This window comes from Bubalus kerabau, chromosome 13 (genome assembly GCF_029407905.1).
Source record: "Bubalus kerabau isolate K-KA32 ecotype Philippines breed swamp buffalo chromosome 13, PCC_UOA_SB_1v2, whole genome shotgun sequence".
NCBI classification, from domain to species: Eukaryota; Metazoa; Chordata; class Mammalia; order Artiodactyla; family Bovidae; genus Bubalus; species Bubalus kerabau.
Genome location: NC_073636.1, coordinates 36,824,019 through 36,842,553, shown reverse-complemented (window position 1 = coordinate 36,842,553; position 18,535 = coordinate 36,824,019). Strand labels below are relative to the sequence as shown.

Below are 18,535 nucleotides of genomic sequence, written 5' to 3'. Positions count from 1 at the left end.
TTTTCCAAAGCAGCTATTACACCAGACTTAGATAAGAATGACTTTTAAGTATTTGTCTCACCCTTGACTCAGGGTTATGACAAGAGTGCAGTAAAACTAAAAGCCAAGATAAAACCATCCTTGAGTCTTCCTTAGCTGAGTAGAACAGAGCATGGATAATTTCCTTACTTAACAGTTTGTTCAAAAATGCAACTTTTTCAATGAGGCTCCCATGATCTTTATTTAAAATGGCCAATGCCCAAGTCCCCTGATTCTACTCTGCTTTTATGTTCTTCTACATCATTTATCACCCTCTAAGTACAATATGATTGACTTTATTATTTATTAATAATTTATTATGAATATGTTTTCTGTCTATATGTCCTTCCCCGGGAAACAATGTTTGTGCTCTTCAGTGATGGACTCACAGATCTAGAACAGTGCCAGGCACCATCTGTTCCTTCCCACACAAATCCACTGAATGAACATCAGTGTGATTTATGCCCAGAAAGGCTGCCAGAGTGTAAACACGTAAGACAGACCAACAGCATAAAAAGCCAACTGTGGTTCTAATAAAGATCATATTTACCTCTTATATACAAGGATTATAATTTTAAATCCATCACATACTGATAGACTCAATTATAACTTTGGTGTTTACAGTTGTCCATATAAAACCCTGCAGAGCAGACTCTTAATTCCTACCAACATTCAATCAACCTTCAACAAAAGTTATAGAAATTCTGATAAACATATTAATATTTACAGTTAGTCTTGACTGCTTACTTTCCTCTCTGCTTTATGTGGAAGACTTTTTGTTTTGCCAGTTTTATGGGAAAATGGTGACAGTCTTATAAAGGTCGATTTATTCAAACTACTTCCCCAAGGCAGACTTTAGGCAACATACAAGACTCCGCAGAAAGGAGAAGGAATAGTACTTCATGCTCAAGCTAGAAACGTGAAATATACAGAAAGATTTATTGTCAGTTTCCTCCTATGTCTCATAACCAGACAGAACAAGTCACAAATTGTCTGACTATCTGCAAGATGAATTTGTGCTCTTTACTGCCTTAAGCTGTGAAATGTTTTAGTAGCATTTTAACACCAAAGCTTTCTCCCTGCAAACACGCACTTAGTATTTGGCTTTATTACTTTACTCTTTAAAAAGTCAGGTTTCGCTAAAGATAACACTTATATAGAAAATACACTAAATTTAGTATACTTAAGTTTTAACATACTTTTGGAAAATACTTTTAAATGCAGACGGGAATATAACAGAAACTGTCACAGAGATGTTTTAGTGGCTGAAATGTAGCTTGAAATAGCATCTTTTCAAAATGAAGAGAAAATTAAATACTTCTGATCAAGGTTCAAATTCCCCTGTCATATTTTTGTCATGTGAACAACTTGGATAATTTTAACTTCCTGAACATTAAGCCCAAGAATTAAAATCAGACAATATTATGGTTAAAAAAAAATGTAGAGATTCTGAACAGCCTTTTAATGATACTTATCTAACAGTTTCAGGGCAAACACCATCATTCCCAGTGGCTTTGAGAATACTGGGAGGAAGCAAATGAGGCTGGAGGAATATGCTTATATTCTTTCCATCTCTGTACATTATGGGCTTCCCAGGTGGCGCTAGTGGTAAAGAACCCGCCTGCCAATGCAGGAGACATTAGAGATGTGGGATTGATCCCTGGGTTAGGAAGATCCCCTGGAGGAGGGCATGGCAACCCACTCCAGCATTCTTGTCTGGAGAATCCCATGGACAGAGGAACCTGGCGGGCTAGGGTCCATGGGGTCACAAAGAGTTGGACACAACTGAAAACTTAGCACACACATGTTACAGCATCTGAGAACTATTTTTTAAATATAATTTTTACAGTCAGGAAAGGCAAACAGTTAAAACACGAACAATGAGAATTTCCAAAATTTTAATTCACTGCTGGACACAGTCTTTTAGATGATGATAAATGGCTAAATGATCTAATTTATTAAGTACTTTGAACACTGAGCTTCCAAATCAGCAGAGGCCTATTCATATTTGAACATTTCAATAGTATTTTTAGCTAAGATACAAGAGCTCCATTTTATTAAAACGTTAGTAGGGCCAGGTATTGGTCTAAACCCGTTGTAAATATTTCCTTTAGCTCTCAAACAAACTTAGAAAGCAAGTGATCTTGCTATTTTCATTTTTTAGATGAAGAAACTGCAGCTAGAGGACATGTGAAATGTGCAGGTGCCGTGTTCCCAGATACTGAATTACAGAACTGAACAGGGATAGGCCTGTCCTGCCCAGAAGTCTGCTTGTCACCATCCACGCTGTCCTGCACATCATGGGACCTAATAGACGGAGATTCCTCGAGACAATAAACGGATACCTTCAACAGTACCATATGGGACAAGCTGGAAGATTTTCTGAGTGGTGAGCACATAGAAGAAAGTGAAAAATGGGAAATTCTTAGAAGCCCAGTCTACAGAGGCCACAGCGCAGGAGAAGACAAAAGACACAGCTGAAGGCCACTTCCACACTTCCACCTGTACAAGCATTCCTGATTTTAAAAGGTTTCCAAACCCTTCCTTTAGTAGAAACAAGAGAAGTAGTTTGTGTGAATTTAGTATTTTAATGTGATTTTCTTTCTCTATTTCACATAGAGATACAGGATATTCTATTTGCCTGGGTATAATATGTACTTTAACATCACAAAAAAATAAGACCAGTATTCTCCATTAAGTCTGTTCTACTATAATGCAATAATATGGACTTTAAAAGTTCTGCATTATTTAAAAACTATCTTTTACCAGCACTTGTTCCCAAATAGGGAAATGAAATGTAAGGAACTAGAGTTTCATATAAACTTATTTTTCCAATAAAAAAGTTCAGATTAAAAATAATAATAAACCAGTTGCTTTAAATAGATAAATATCACTGAGCAAATTCAGAACAGAGTAAGACAACAGATTGTCTATTAAGACAAAATCAGAAGTTTTAAAACCATCATTATAACATATGCATGACAAAGAACAAAATGGAAGTGTGATGTAAGAAAAGTAGAAAATCAAAATACTGCTCAACCCAACCTTTTGGGTTGGCCAAAAGGTTCGTTTAGGTTTTCTCATAAGATGTTACAGAAAACTCAAATGAACTTTCTGGTCAACTCAATAAATTGCAGCCAGTTGGCAACAATCAACAAAGAACACATTGGCAACTGAACCCAACCAAACAGAGCAAGGGCCTTCGCTAGGGTGTATGGGCTGAGCACTGCAGCGTCACAAGGAGCAACAGGTAAAAAGCAAAATGCAGAATCTCTGGCCTCACCTGGGACTCCCAGATCAGAACCTGCATTTTAACAAGATTCACAAGTGACTCAAGTGCCTTTTGAAGTTTGGGAAGCGCTGGAGTCCGGGCTGGCTGAGTCAGGGCTGGTGGCCTCAGGGATAGCGGGGGTCTCTGTCTACACCAGCATGACAGGACTAGGGGACTGAAGGCTGTAGACAAAGCAGATGGTAAAAGCAAGCCCAGCAATCCTCCCTGGTGGCCGAGAGGGCTGTGGAGTGCAGGCCAGCCGAACATGGGGACAGACTGGAGGAGAGAGCAGCCAAACCTGCTAAGATGCTTCAGCGAAGTGCTGGCAAACTCAAGGATCCGGAAAGTGGACCGGTCATGCCGTGCACAACGTGGTGCCCCATGTGGCCAGTGCGGGGGAGGCAGAGCTGACCGGACCCTGGCCCAACCCCCGCCAGAGGAAATGTGACTCAGTCTGGGCTCTTGTGCACAGAGAGGCTCTCAAGAGACTCAGAACTGAACTTTCACAGCATGTCGAGGTATCTGTTAGGAAAATGAATGGAGGGCCCTAAACCAAAGGAAAAAAGAGAAAAGTAGGATATTCAGGACTGGCACACAGTGTGGACACAGCCCTGGTTTTGCAGATCAAAAGCAGTGTTCCACAGGGAGATGAGGAACAGGCTCAAGTATTGAACTGTCTGGGGCAGAATGGGCTCCACGGCTTAAAGGCTGGATCCAGGGCCAGTGACTTACTTCTCATCTGTGTGCTTGAGTTTCTTCTTCTGTAAAATGGGGACATGAAAAGTATTTACCTCATAGCCACAGTGAGGGCTGAGGAAATAACAACAGCATACTCCTGAGCACAGTGTCTGGACTCAATGCAGATCAGCCACTGTTATGACACAGGGCTCAGGAAGGGCAGGACCTGCCTAAGAAACAAGTTAAAACTGAAAAAACAGTTGGGACAGTTTGAAAGCAGTTGGGAACAGCAGAGAGTAAGAAAACATTACAGTTGGATCTCAGTTTGTAATAGAGAAACCTAAGTCACAAAAAGGGGTGTTTTAGTTGTTGATGAAGAAATGTGGTGAATTATTTACTCAAGACCTGGAAAACTCCAAAGGGGAAGGACACGTTAGTGGGGAGAAATGCATAGCAAAGGACATAGGACTCTTCACTGACTATACCACTTTGAAGCATCAACACTGAGCATCCCCAGTGTGGCAGTATCTTGGAGTTAACACCCCTTTGGGGAGATGAAAGGAGAATTTCCCCTAAGAATCAGGTCTCAGAAACCTAAGGAATTCCAAGAAGGAGACAGTTAAGAGCAGTCACTGCAGGCTGAGTGATGTCACAGGCTGAACAACTAAAATTAAAGTGAAGAACGCCCTAGGAGCGGGCCTAGAGCATAACATCCAGTGCCAAGAGCAGGCAGTATGTGGTTAGAAACTAAAGCACCTGGCTCACTAGACAGATCCACATTCAACTTAGAGGTCAGGTGCCAGGAACCCAAAGATCAAGGGACAAAGGGTATTTAGGGCAAGATCAGTTCAGTTCAGTCTCTCAGTCATGTCCGACTCTTTGCGACCCCATGAATTGCAGCACACCAGGCCTCCCTGTCCATCACCAACTCCCAGAGTAAGTACCCACAATTAAATTAGCCTCAGGACTCCCCTGGTGGTCCAGTGGTTAAGAATCCACCCTGCAACGTGGGGGATGCAGGTTTGATCCCTGGTCAGGGAACTAAGATCCCACATGCCACGGAGTAACTAAGCCTACACACCACAGCTACTGAGCTCATGTGCTGCAACTAAGACTCAATGCAGCCAAATAAACTTTAAAAATAAAAAATTAACTTCTTCATTAAAGATTTTACCTGGATATATTTTAGGTCAGTGATCATGGATCTAGACAATCAGTGCTCATGTAAAGGCAGCACCCAAAACACTGCAGATCACTGTGATTGGAGCTCACAATGGAATGCTGATACAGTTTTCTGGGAGCATTAATTTACCTGAAAAGGTAGTTGGGGTGATGCTGTGTTTTATTCTGCCCCAATACCCTTTGAAACTAGGTAGGAAATATGTCAGTGAGGGCTGTGTTGTCCAGTTCTGAGGAGGCTGATTGGGAATGCCTGTCTCCACAGAGGCAAGCTGTGTATGATAGGAGTTCCAGCTTCACGCTGGTGGGGGAAGCCTAACACAGCCTGTCTGTCCCACTGATTACAACTGAAACCTCTGGACAGCACACAAAAAGCAATGATCTGGGGGTTCTGGAGAAGCAAACAAAAGCAGGCAGAGTGTAAAAGGAAGTCAGGCCTAAGAGGTGAGCCCCAAGGAGGTGTGGTGGTGGTGGTTTAATCACAAAGTTGTGTCCAACTCTTGCAACCCCATGGACTGTAGCCTGCCAGGCTCCTCTGTCCATGGGATTCTGGACAATAATACTGGAGTGGGTTGCCATTTCCTTCTCCAGGGGGATCTTCCAGACCCAAGGATTGAACCCAGGTCTCCTGCATTGCAGGCAAATTCTTAACCAACTGAGCTATGAAGGGAAGCCTCCAAGGGGTGAAGGTTCCCGTTTTATTTTTCTTCTCTTCTTTGACTTTGCCCAGAGGATGAGGCTCTGTCTCAGAGCTGCACTGTGGAGCAGCAGGCTGTGCAGCTGAGATCCCACAACAGTTGTGATGACTGAGATGAACCCAAAGAAGCACAACAGAGGCTCTGAGAAACGAACTAAGATGTAAACCAATGTCTAAGTCTCTCTTACCCCAAGGGTCATATGCATGGCACAGACCAGAAGCAGTGAAGAGCGTGGCCTAACCTGGGAGCCTAGCCAGGTTAATAGCCTGCTAAAAACAGCATAATCCAGAAGAATTTAGTAAGACTCAAAGTCTATATGAAATAATGTTCAGAACATCCAAGATATGGAACAAATGATTCGACAAACAGAACAAGGTAAAGGTGAACAATTCTCAAGGAGAAATACAATCAACAGATGCCAACCCTAAGATAACCCTGATGCTGGGATCATCTAAGACGAGAGAGTGGCTAAGCTTCAGAAGGTAAAACTAAACACACTTGAAATGAATGGAAACGTACAGTTCTTACAAAATAAGCAAAAACTATGAAAAAGAATTAGTAATTTCCCAAATGAAGAAAATACCTGAAAGAAAAAAAAAAAAATCATCAAATATGAACAACAGCTCTGGGAAAAAACTTGTAAGAACCTGTGAGACCACCTTAAAGGGTCTAACATATGTGCTACTGGAGTCTGAGAGTAGAGGGGAAAGAGATTGGGTCAAAAAAAAAATCTTGGAAAAAAAAAATGGCCAAAAATTTGATGAATGTCATAAATTTTCAGATTTGAGAAGTCTGGGAAATCCAGACAGGTTAAATTCAAAAGACACGTCATAATCAGTGCTAAAAATCAAAGATAAGGAAAAAACTTGAAAACAACTAATAATTACACATAGAGATAAAGCCAAAAAGTCATCAATATATTAATATCAAACAAGAAAAAAAATAATCACATTACCCAAAAGAAGGCAGGAAAGGGGAACAAAGAAAAATTTTGAAAAGTACAAGGGGCCAAAGAGAAAACAAATCATAAAATATCAATAGTAGGCTTAAATCCAACCATATCAATAGTCAAATTAAATGTAAATTTAATATGAACATGTATGTGTGTGCTTAGTCACTCAATTGTGTCAGACTCTCTGAGACCCCATGGAATGTAGCCCGCCAGGCTCCTCTGTCCATGGGGATTCTCTAGACAAGAATTCTGGAGTGGGTTGCCATGCCCTCCTCCAGGTGATCTTCCTAACCCAGGGATCAAACCCAGGTTTCCCACACTGCAGGTGTGTGGAGTCTTTACCGTCTGAGCCACCACAGAAGCCCTATATTAAACTTTAAACATATCAATAAAACACACTGATTATTAAATTGGATATCTAAAATAAGACCCAATACTATGCTGTCTGAAAGACACAGATGGGTTAAAGTAAAAGAAAGTGATGTACCAGGCAAACAATAAGCAAAAGAAAGCTTGAGTGGCTATGTTATATATCATATAAAGTGACTTCAGGATAATGAATATTACCAGGGGTAAAAAAAGAACATTACACAATAAAAGTGACTTCACTAAGAAAACATAATACTCCTAAATGTGTATCCACCCAGCAACAGAGCTTCTAAATCTATTAAGTAAAAGTGGACTAATGTAAAAAGAGAAATAGACACATCTACAGTTAGAGAATTTAACAGTCTTCTCCCAACAATTAACAGCACAAGTGGACAAATAATAAAAATACAGAAGACCCGAATAATAATATCAACCTACTTGACTTACATAATATGTATAAAACACTCTATTCAACAACAACGGAACACATTTTCTTTAAATACACACAGAACTGTATTCTGGGCTAAAAAAAAAAAAAAAGAAAAAAGAAATTCTGACAAACTTAAAAAAATAATTGAAATCATACAAAGCATATTCTCTGACTATAATGGAATTAAATAAGAAATCAACAGCCAAAAGATACCTGGATAATCCCTAAGTATCTGAAAATTAAATAACACATATGTAAATAACTCACTGATCAAAGAAGTCACAACAGAAATTAGAAAATATCCTGATCTTAATGATATGTTATAAAAAACACAATAAATCAAAACTTGTAGGATGCAATGCTTAGAGGCAAATTTAAATTTATGCCCAGTTAATACTTAAACATTTTTAAAGGGGTTTTTGCTCAGTGATCAAAAATTCAACTTGATAAAACTAGAAAAAGAAAAAGAAATCCAGAGAAGGCAGAGAAAGGGGCTTCCCAGGTGGCGCTAGTGGTAAAGAACCCACTTGCCAATGCAGGAGACACAAGACACGGGTTCGAATCCTGGATCAGAAAGATTCCCTAGAAGAAGGCATGGCAGCCCCTCCAGTATTCTTGCTTGGAGAATCCCATGGGTAGAGGAGCCTGGTGGGCTACAGTCCAAACAGTCACAGAGTCGGACACGACTGAACTTAGTACGCACACACTGCTACAGAGAGAAGGCCCAGTAAAACGCCAGTCCCATGACACAGGTATCTTGAAAGTCTCAATGTCATAAGTACAAAAAGACTACAAAGATTTCATTTTAGAGGCCAAATGGTGTTCAAGATGAGATTTATTTTTTCCACTTGTGGAAAAGAGAGCATTGTGCCCTCTGAAGTTAAATTCTCACTGTCTTGCTTCCTCAGCATCACACAAACCATCACTTACCAACCAAGACTACGAGTCTGTATTTCTCGTTTGTCTGCCGTCGATACGGTGTTACTTCCTCATACGTGGGCACGTCAGCTGTGTCATACTGGTCACTCCTCTTGCACTCATACATGGATTTATTTGTTTTCTTATCTTTTCTACTAAGACGGAAACTTCTTCTAAAACCAGCTGCAAATACAAAAAAAAAAAAACAAAAAACTTTTTAGCAGTTAGAACTAAAAAAAGACACCCCCTCTAAAAAAAAAATTTTTTTTAATCCCTCAAAGTTGGGCTGGATTTTATTTACCATAATAGCATTAGCAGTGCACTGAGTAATAAAAGGGAAATAGATCCTCCATGATTTCATAAAAACAACTGATAAAAGAATCATATAACATTTAATTATAGCTATAATATTTTAAGTTTTATTTGCTTCCCAATCATAAAGAGTTCTTTTCAAAAATCAGGAAACAAAGAGGTCAGATATCATAAAGAACATTTTTTCACAGACTGATGAACACAATTGTAAGAAAAAGTTTAAAAAGCACTGCAGAAACCTTTTAAATATAAATGATGAATTCTCCCATTCATAAATACTAGAATCTTTTACACTGTGTTCTAAGCACAGCCTAACAACATCCTTGTGGCACAGACAGCATCTATTGTTAAACAGAAAGAAAACTAAAGTTAGGGAGCTGCTGCTAAGTCACTTCAGTCGTGTCCAACTCTGTGCGACCCCATAGACGGCAGCCCATCAGGCTCCCCCGTCCCTGGGATTCTCCAGGCAAGAACACTGGAGTGGGTTGCCATTTCCTTCTCCAATGCATGAAAGTGAAAAGTCAAAGTGAAGTCGCTCATTCGTGCCCTACCCTTAGCGACCCCATGGACTGCAGCCTACCAGGCTCCTCCGTCCATGAGGCCTCTGCTTGGATCAGGCAGACAGGACCAGACTATCACTGACAGCAAGTTACCTCACCGTTCTGAGACCCCAGTGGGTGGAGTAAATGACCAAGCCTCAGGTTCTTTTCTCCTATAGAAAAGAAGTGAACAGCCTTTCCCTTCTCTGGGGCATCTTCCTAACTCAGGGACCAAACCTGGGCCTCCTGCATTGCAGGCAGATTCCTTACTATCTGAGTCATTAGGGAAGCCCTTTATAATGTGAAGCTGACTGAAATTTGAAAATAAGTTTCTGAGCCACAGTTGTGTACTCTTATTAATACCATGTCATATTTTACTAAAACACCTTTTCAAGTATTTAAGTAAGTTTCCTGTCTGCTTAAACAGCTCCCTCCAGCACGCTGCTGTCATTTGAAATGTTGGCTTAGAAAAGCGAAGGCAAAAGTTCCTTGTCTCAGGCAAACCCTATTTCATTCTGCTTGTTCTTCACATAGTTATATCATTCTGGTTTAATGTCTTTTCTTGAAGAGTGGTATTTACCATATACATCATTCAAGGATTCTTGGCCTAACCAACACTCTCAAAATCCAGACTTTAAAGGGAGGCAACAGTCTGCTTATTACAATATGATAAATATTCTATATCAGTTTCATAACATAAAACAAATGCAAGCATATTTTTAAATGTATAAAAACAGATTCTCTTTAAAAAGAATACTAATCAAATCTGGTAAGCAGAAAAAAAACTTTAATAAAGGTATTTTATAATAAAATGGAATAATGTGAATTTTAGAGAACACAAAGAAAAATAAATATTACTATTGGATTTAAAAATTAATTTTCAAAATAAAGGCAGTATTAAAAAAAAGTTAATGAATATCCACAGAGTTCTATCACTCACCTTATAGATCCACAGCTTAATAAAAATCAAAATATTAAGAATGGAGTGATAAATATGTTCTGATAATATGTTCCTGGAATCCACTAAGAGTCAGTCTGATCTTGAGATACTCGGATTGAGAGAGAAGATTTACAAAGAATTTGAAACAAGAAAGACAGCTACTCTAATAATCTCTTATTAAAGACAAAAGGAAAAAGCAAACAGAATAAATGATGAAACATATCATCTTACAAAGAAAGGTGAGATTTCAGGGACAAAGAAGAGGAAATGTACCAACCTGGTCCTAGGATGAAGAAAAGATGGGTGAATTCTAAGAATCTTAGCTGCACAGAGACGTCAGACTTCTATGGTGAGGGTCAGAGGACAAACTGTAATTATGTTTTGTATTTTTTTGGGAAAGACTCATGAGACACCCTGGAGGATTAGCAGGTAGAACTAAAAATCCCTTCACAGTTATTCCTCATATGGAGGGAGGGGTTTCCTCAAGTCACTACAAACATCTGGCACAGAAATGGATTGAAGACATATATGCCTCATCCACAATGAATCCAAAAGTGAAAACCAGAAAAATTCCTGATTGACGAATCCCAGCTAAATCCTGAATTTCAGTGAAAATGCTTACCTAATGGAGTCTTTATGATTAACTCAAGTTTTCACCTTTGTCATAAACAATAATGAGATAGTGGGGAAAGAGAAAAGGGAACCAGATTTCTAACGTGAGATCTCCATGGACATGCGGGGTGGGGAGCTGGGGGTCACTTAGGGGTGTGAGCTGTACAGCACTTGGTACAGAAAAGGTACTTAATTAAAGTAAAAGGTAAATCTCTGGTGGCTCAGTGGTAAAGAATCTGCCTGCCAATGCAGGAGACGTGGGTTCATTCCCTGGATCAGAAAGATCCCTTGGAGAAGGAAATGGCAACCCACTCCAGTACTCTTGCTTAAGAAATCCCATGGACAGAGGAGCCTGGCAGGCTATATATATAGTTCATGGGGTCGCAAAAGATTCAGACATGACCTAACAACTAAAACCACAACAACAGATTTTCTAAACAGGATTTTTTAAAGGCAACCCCTAAAATTCTACTATCGTTCCTGTTTCATTTCCTTAATGTAAATTTTGACAAAGAAAGCCAGACACATTTGGGATTTTCACAAAGATAACCATACGAAGCCGACAAAAAGGACACAGCACCGCGTTCATGAAGGTTCAGAGCTGGAGCAGCCCCGGAGAGGAGAGCGTCAGGTTGCTGGGACCCCGCCCGGCCAGCACATCAGGGACACTCCTGCCCTGGCCCGCACACCACGACCGGCCCTGACCTCGCTCACATGTTTTCCAGGTGGCCACGACCACGCATGCAGAATTCCCTCAGGTTCTGAGGCCTGAGTGTCTTGGCCCAGTGCCTCATTTAGAAAACAAAAGGGGAAAAGTCAGCCAGGTCCACTGGGATCCCATGGGTGCAGGGGCTCCTCGCTGAGTGTTAAAGGCTCAGACTTGGGTCACTGGCTTCCTTACCAACTTGGGTGACTTGCCAATGTTTTTAAAACTTTCTGAAGCTTCATTTCTCAGCTTTAAAATGAGGATAATACTACCGACCTCTCACAGGATATTAAGGATTAAACCATTTATGTGAAGCATTTGCCCAGGACCTGGCGTATGGTAAACGGCTTACACAGTAGACAGAGATTAGCACCTGACTGGGTCCCACCTAACCTGAAAGTGTCTCCAAGGCAGAACACACTGCTTTCTCTGTTGTTCCCATAGCACACGTCTGTCTAGCAGCAACGGGAAAAGCAAATGAAGGGGCTTCGTGTTTGAGTAACGTCATAAAAGACACAAAATATTAAATCCAGATTTAAATATGTTAACTATTAAAAGTAGCTTATTAAAGCAGTAAGGCATTTTTAAAGAGATAAAGATTCAGTGTATGTTACCTACCTTTTCATTTTTTTTTAGATACTCTTTCTAGGGATGTGCTATCTCTGTTATTACAGTTACATTTAGAGAGCATCTCTCTTTTCTGTCCTTACTTATGGTCCCTCACTCCCTCAACACACACACATATATATGTCACATATTTACACCACACAATAAATATATACACTCATGTACCCATACATATGGACACACACATACATACATACACATATATGTTGTTTTGCCGTTTATGTCACTCATTCGTGTCTGACTCTTTGCAACCCCCACCCATGGACTGTAGCCCGCCAGGCTCCTCTGCCCATGAAATTCTCCAGACAAGAATACTGGAGTGAGCTGCCATTTCCTCCCCCAGGGGATCTTTCCAATCCAGGGATCGAACACACATCTCCTGTGTCTCCCACATTGTAGGCAGATTCTTTCCCCACTGAGCCATCGGGAAACACACACACACACACACACACACACACACATCTATGCATATACAAAATTAGAGTCAGGAAACAAGAGAAATCCCCAACCCAGAACAACTAATAAAACAGCCAGAACAGAGGATATAACAAAAGGCATGAAATCCAGAGTTGTTACTTGTTTCTCAGATAAAAACAAAGCCAAACCAGGTAGCACAAAAGCCTGCCACTCAAGGCAGCATAGAGACTATCATTTTCAAATTTCAGTGACACAGTGTGGGCATGTCAGCACAGCTTGGTTAAGTCTAAGTTTAAAGGAGAGTGAGGTCGACGTCAGGAAAAGGGGTTAATCATTTCTGGCCTTCAGGTCTTAGGTGGTTCTCTTATTAAAAGGAAGCTCAAGAATGTGTACTTAAATTGAAAGCAAGCAGAAGATTCTTTCCAGTAAATGGGAATAAATCACCTAGAACGTATTTCATTCTAGTTCATTTTTGGTGCACAAGTCTTAGCAAGAGCTGGCTCTTAGACACCAGGAGCGGCAGAGCAGCACTAACAAGGAATTTGGAGTAAGGGAATGGTTTCATGCAAAATATATTTTTCCTTATATTTCACATTTTTGTAATTTATAATTGGCTCAACATTTTTATGGACAAGCTTTTTCCATGGCTCTTACCCACAGCTGCTAGAGATTTGTGTTTTTTTAAGAGAACAGCACGTCAGCTTTATTACAATAGGAAAGTGGCTTCACAGAGAAACCGCAGGTGCGGGTCAGCCCTTCATCACTCGGACACACTTCTTATCTAATATTTTCCAGCAGGAATAATTTACGATAACTCGCTAACTTACTTAGTTGTGTGGTTCTGTTTAAAGTAAATTTTATTTTTTTATTATAAAAGATGACACAAGTTGCAATAAACATTCCTGTACATTCCTGTTACTCTGTGTCACTGATGACTTCATTAGGGCAAATTGCAAGAAGCTTGATGGATCTTGTCCAAATGCTTCTCAGATGGGTTAATAAGAACATACATCTCCACTGGTAGCAGGAACAACTGCGTGTTTTACCATTCTCTCATCAAAGGACTTCTAATCATTTAAAAATATTTAGTGATCTTACAAGTGAAAAACTGTACACCGTTTCATTTTAACTGTTAAGTTGAACCTGTTTTTCACATTTGCAACTCATTTGCATTTATTTCTTCTGTGAATTGTTAATACTTGTTGATCGTTTTTTGGGGGGTCTACATAAACAGCATACACATACATGTATCTTTTAAGGTCATAACCCTTGGCCTTATTTATTGCAAAGATGTTAAGATTTTCAGTTTTCCTTTGCAAAGAAATTTTAAAGGTTTATTTATTTGAATCTGAATTTCTTTCCTTTGTAATTTCTTCCACTGTTTTTATGACTTTCCTACCCTTAATCTGATAAACACCCAAATTTTCTGAAATTAAAAAAATAGGTTACATAGCTTTACACTTAATTTTTTAAATCCATCTGGAATTACTCAGGTATGATTATGAGATCAAGTTTGTGAGATGAGGCTGTAACTTTATAGTTTTCTAAATAATTAGCCAATGGCCCCAGAAATCCTTACTGAACAACCCTTTACCAACTTTATGTTAATATACACTTTGTACTGAAACACCAGAAAGTGAGTTATAATGTTTGGACAAAAAAAAAAAAAGGTGATTCTTGGTCTGAGTTTAGATCATTCCCTTATTGTTAATTTCAATATCAAAACAGCAGAAGCGGTGGTGGTGGTGGTAGTGGGTATTTGTTGAGAACTTACAAATGACAGACACTGTCTGAAGCACTTACATGGATGGGTTCATTTAATTCTCAAAACAACAATGGGGCAGGCATAACAATCTAATAGGTTTAAGTAACTCTTCTTTTAGTGTCATACAGAGAAAACAATCCTTGGTTCAAATAGTAAATCTTGAAAGTCCAGAATAAAGCTTGAAATGTTATTCTACACACACAGATGTTTAAGAGAAAAACTGGGAGGCTTTCAATGACTTTTGTTGTTTTACTAAACTTTTAATTTTGTACGTGAGTATGCCTATTAACAATGTTGCGATAGTTTCAGGTGGACAGCAGAGGGACTCAACCACACGTATACTTGTATCCATTCTCCCCCAAATCCCCCCTCCATCCAGACTGCCACATAACATTGAGCAGAGTTACCTGTGCTCTACAGTAGGACCGTCAGTGGTTTTATGAAATAACTTACTAGGAAAAGTTTATCAAAGAGAAGCAGCAGTTTAATTTAGGGAGTAAAAATCATAAGCTCTTTTTCTGTTAGAAGATATTTTTCAAATATAATTAAATATGTATATTTGATATTCCTCTGTATTTAAGATGATGTGTAAAATAGAAAAATATATGCAACAGTGTCATTGCCCTCAAAGTATTCCTGATCTACTAGGGGAATAGAGATTATTCTATATACTTGTAATTTAAGTGTTTTCACAACACAGGCTCAGGACAGAAACTAAAATTTTTTAGCAAGTACTTCTAATCTGATTTGACTTGACATTTCTCTTAAGAAGAAAAAAAAAATTAAACTCAAGCAGTTGTTATTTGGTTATTTTCAAAACTACTTCACTATATTTGATATAATAGTATTGATATACCACCATGGATATAACTATTCAGCAAAAAGGGTATTAAATTTAATGCTTACATATGTAAATTAAGAATCATTTGGTATTAAAATTAACTTCAAATAATTATAGATAAGTATTATATCTATGGGAGAAGGCAATGGCACCCCACTCCAGTACTCTTGCCTGGAAAATCCCATGGACAGAGGAGCCTGGTAGGCTGCAGTCCATGGGGTCGCTAAGAGTCAGACACGACTGAGCGACTTCACTTTCCCTTTCCACTTTCATGCATTGGAGAAGGAAATGGCGACCCACTCCAGTGTTCTTGCCTGGAGAATCCCAGGGACAGGGGAGCCTGGTGGGCTGCCGTCTATGGGGTCGCACAGAGTCGGACATGACTGAAGTGACGCAGCAGCAGCAACAACAACAAAAATTATATCTATCCATCCTATAATTTCGGGCTTCCCTGTGGCTCAGCTGGTAAAGAATCCACCCACAATGCAGGAGACCTGGGTTCGATTCCTGGGTTGGGAAGATCCCCTGGAGAAGAGAAAGGCTACTCACTCCAGTATTCTGGCCTGGAGAATTCCATGGACTGTATAGTCCATGGGGTCACAAAGAGCTGGACACCACTGAGCGACTTTCACATCCTATAATTTCAAATGTTAGTGATATTTTTAATAGTAAAAAACACCTTGAAGCATTCAAAATATATACAAGTATGGGAATGATTAACTATGAAACACCTTTTCAAAGAAAGGGGGCTTAAGACACTGCTGTATTTAAAATATACAACCAACAAGGACCTACTGTATAGCACAGGAAATGCTGCTCAATATTCTATAATAACCTAAGTGGGGAAAGAAAAGGAATAGATACATGTATATATATAACTGGATCATTTTGCTATACACATGAAACTAATACAACACTGTTAATCAACTATACTTCAATGTAAAATAAAAATTTAAAAATAACTATACAACACCATTAAGAAATGTATTTGCGATACCAATAAATGGAGAAAACTGGACATATACAATAGTCATAATTATACTGAGTTTTACTAATATAAAAACTGGTTTGAATACAGAAAAAAAGTATAAAAGCAGACAATATACTAGGGGGAGAGGGCTGTGGGCAACTATTTTGTCCTATTTTTAAAAGACTTTCCATAATGTTACATAATTTTACAATTTAAAAAAATACACAAAAACACCAAACAAATGAAATCCAGGATTGGTAGATGTATCTGTGAGGTTACATCAATATATAACAGAAAATACATTTTGCCTGTGTCTCAGAGGCAGGTTCCACTTTCCTGTATTTTGAAATGATTATGAAAATAGATCAAATTTTTATATTCTTAAAGGTTAGGAATACCCAATAGGTTAAAACACTTAAATACTTAAAAAGCAATGAAAGCAAAAACAATGGCAAAAAAATTTTAGTGAGAATATAGTATAAAAACTAAAGATCAAAGATCAAGGAAGATAAAGAGAGAACCAGTGGATTCACCTAAGAAGTGAAGAGAGTAAAAGAAAAGCAACCTGGGTGTTGGAAATTTAGAACTACACTAATAAAACTGAATGTGATTTTTTTTTTTGAATGTGATTTTTTAAAATCACAAATTGTTATCAGTTTCTTTGGCTCCCATAAATAGTTTCAGTGAAGATTTTTACAATGTAAATATTTATCATTTTAATGATCTTATTTTCATAAAATTTTTACATTTATGATGACATTTTATTAAAAAAAAAAATACATGATCATTTTATGGGCAGTATCGGCGTTAACAAAAAAGGCCTTCCCCTCCTATAGAGTCGTGGTAACTCACCACCAATACTAACAGCCTCAAATCACATGTATGAACGAGAGTGTGACCTGCTTCTCCGTTAACCGTAAGAAAATACATACTAGTATGTGACCATTTGGACTTTTCAAATGGTACAGGTTCCATCTTTGGTGATATTTCTGTAACCAGTCTGGTAATAACATTAGAAACTATGCATCCTCAATGTTTCTAAGAACATAAGCTTTTAATATGTTAAATGTTACAGATGCCTGCAGATTGGGAAAGAGTTTCAGTGAAACCTGCTTGAATTAATAACAAAGCAATATCAGTCATAAGCATCTGAAAAATTAAGAGATTTATAGAAGTTCCTAATTTTTTGAAGAAATACATTTATTTTATGCAAACACAGTGAAGAAAAGGGCTTAGTTTCTTAAAAGAAAATAAAAATAAGCATTTTAATTCTTTCCTCTCACCTTAAATATACTAAAATGTGCTACTTTTAAAAATCAGGAGAACTGCCAAAAATACTGTATGAAAAGTTATTTTCTTAAAACAATGAATTAATTTGACCAAGCAAATATTTAATGAGTTCAGTAGGCACCTTAATTACAAGGAAAAGAAAATATAGCGATGAATAAACTTTTTAAGACTTTTAAAAAACTCATGTACACATTAATAAAAACTAAGTGGCTGGAAGTGATTATATAATGATAGGCTTCTGACAACAAAATGTTGAAAATTTCCATTAAAATAAACATTTTGAATATAATGCCAATCTTGTTATGATGATATAAATCATAACAGACATGTAAAAACTATGTAGTAACATGATCCTACGACAAAGTTATTGTTGAAGGGATGCTCCCAGAGTATGCCAGCCATAAAATTATCCCAAAGACAAAGAAAGATAATTAAGAACATCTTAAAACAACAAACAAGTAAAAATCTTGGGAAGAAGTTTAAACTGAAAAGCAATGCCAGCACAAAACTGTAAAAGTTACAGAGATCTGGAGATGGAGAGACTGAATTAGTCACCTTCTACATCCACCTTATAAAACAGTATCAGGGAGGGGGAAAAAAAAAAGAGAAACATGAATGTTATCATGGATTATATTAACTCGCCATACAATGCTAATTTTGTATATAAAGGAGGAAAAGGCTTTTGAACAGGGGAAATTCACTTCTGGAATGTTACAAGTACAAAGTTGCTCTGAGTATAAAAGAAATGTTCAAATGCCATAAATACCCTTGAATTTTTCAGCTGATCTCCAGCTAAAAGTAAAAACAGAAACTCAAAGTATCTAATGAAATCATGGAAGCTAATATAAAATATCAACCTGCAATTTCCAAGAAAAAAAAAATCACCTAGGTCTTAAAAAGTTTTCCTGATACCATCGACAATTTTTTTTAAGTATAGCACAGCATTACCATTTAAGAAAAAGAAAAACCATATGAGAATTTAATCTTCTTCCAGCCAGCTAAT

The 18,535-nt window shown here is 38.2% G+C and overlaps 1 protein-coding gene across 4 annotated transcripts in view; it reads right to left on the bottom strand.

The window, feature by feature from the left end:
* MPP7 (MAGUK p55 scaffold protein 7) overlaps positions 1-18,535 on the bottom strand; it is a 222,762-nt gene that overhangs the window by 23,089 nt on the left and 181,138 nt on the right. For all 4 annotated transcript variants that reach the window (XM_055544022.1, XM_055544021.1, XM_055544023.1 and 1 more), the window contains one exon: positions 8,526-8,696. In XM_055544022.1, the coding sequence (XP_055399997.1) occupies positions 8,526-8,696 (171 nt within the window). The remainder of the gene's footprint in view (positions 1-8,525; positions 8,697-18,535) is intronic.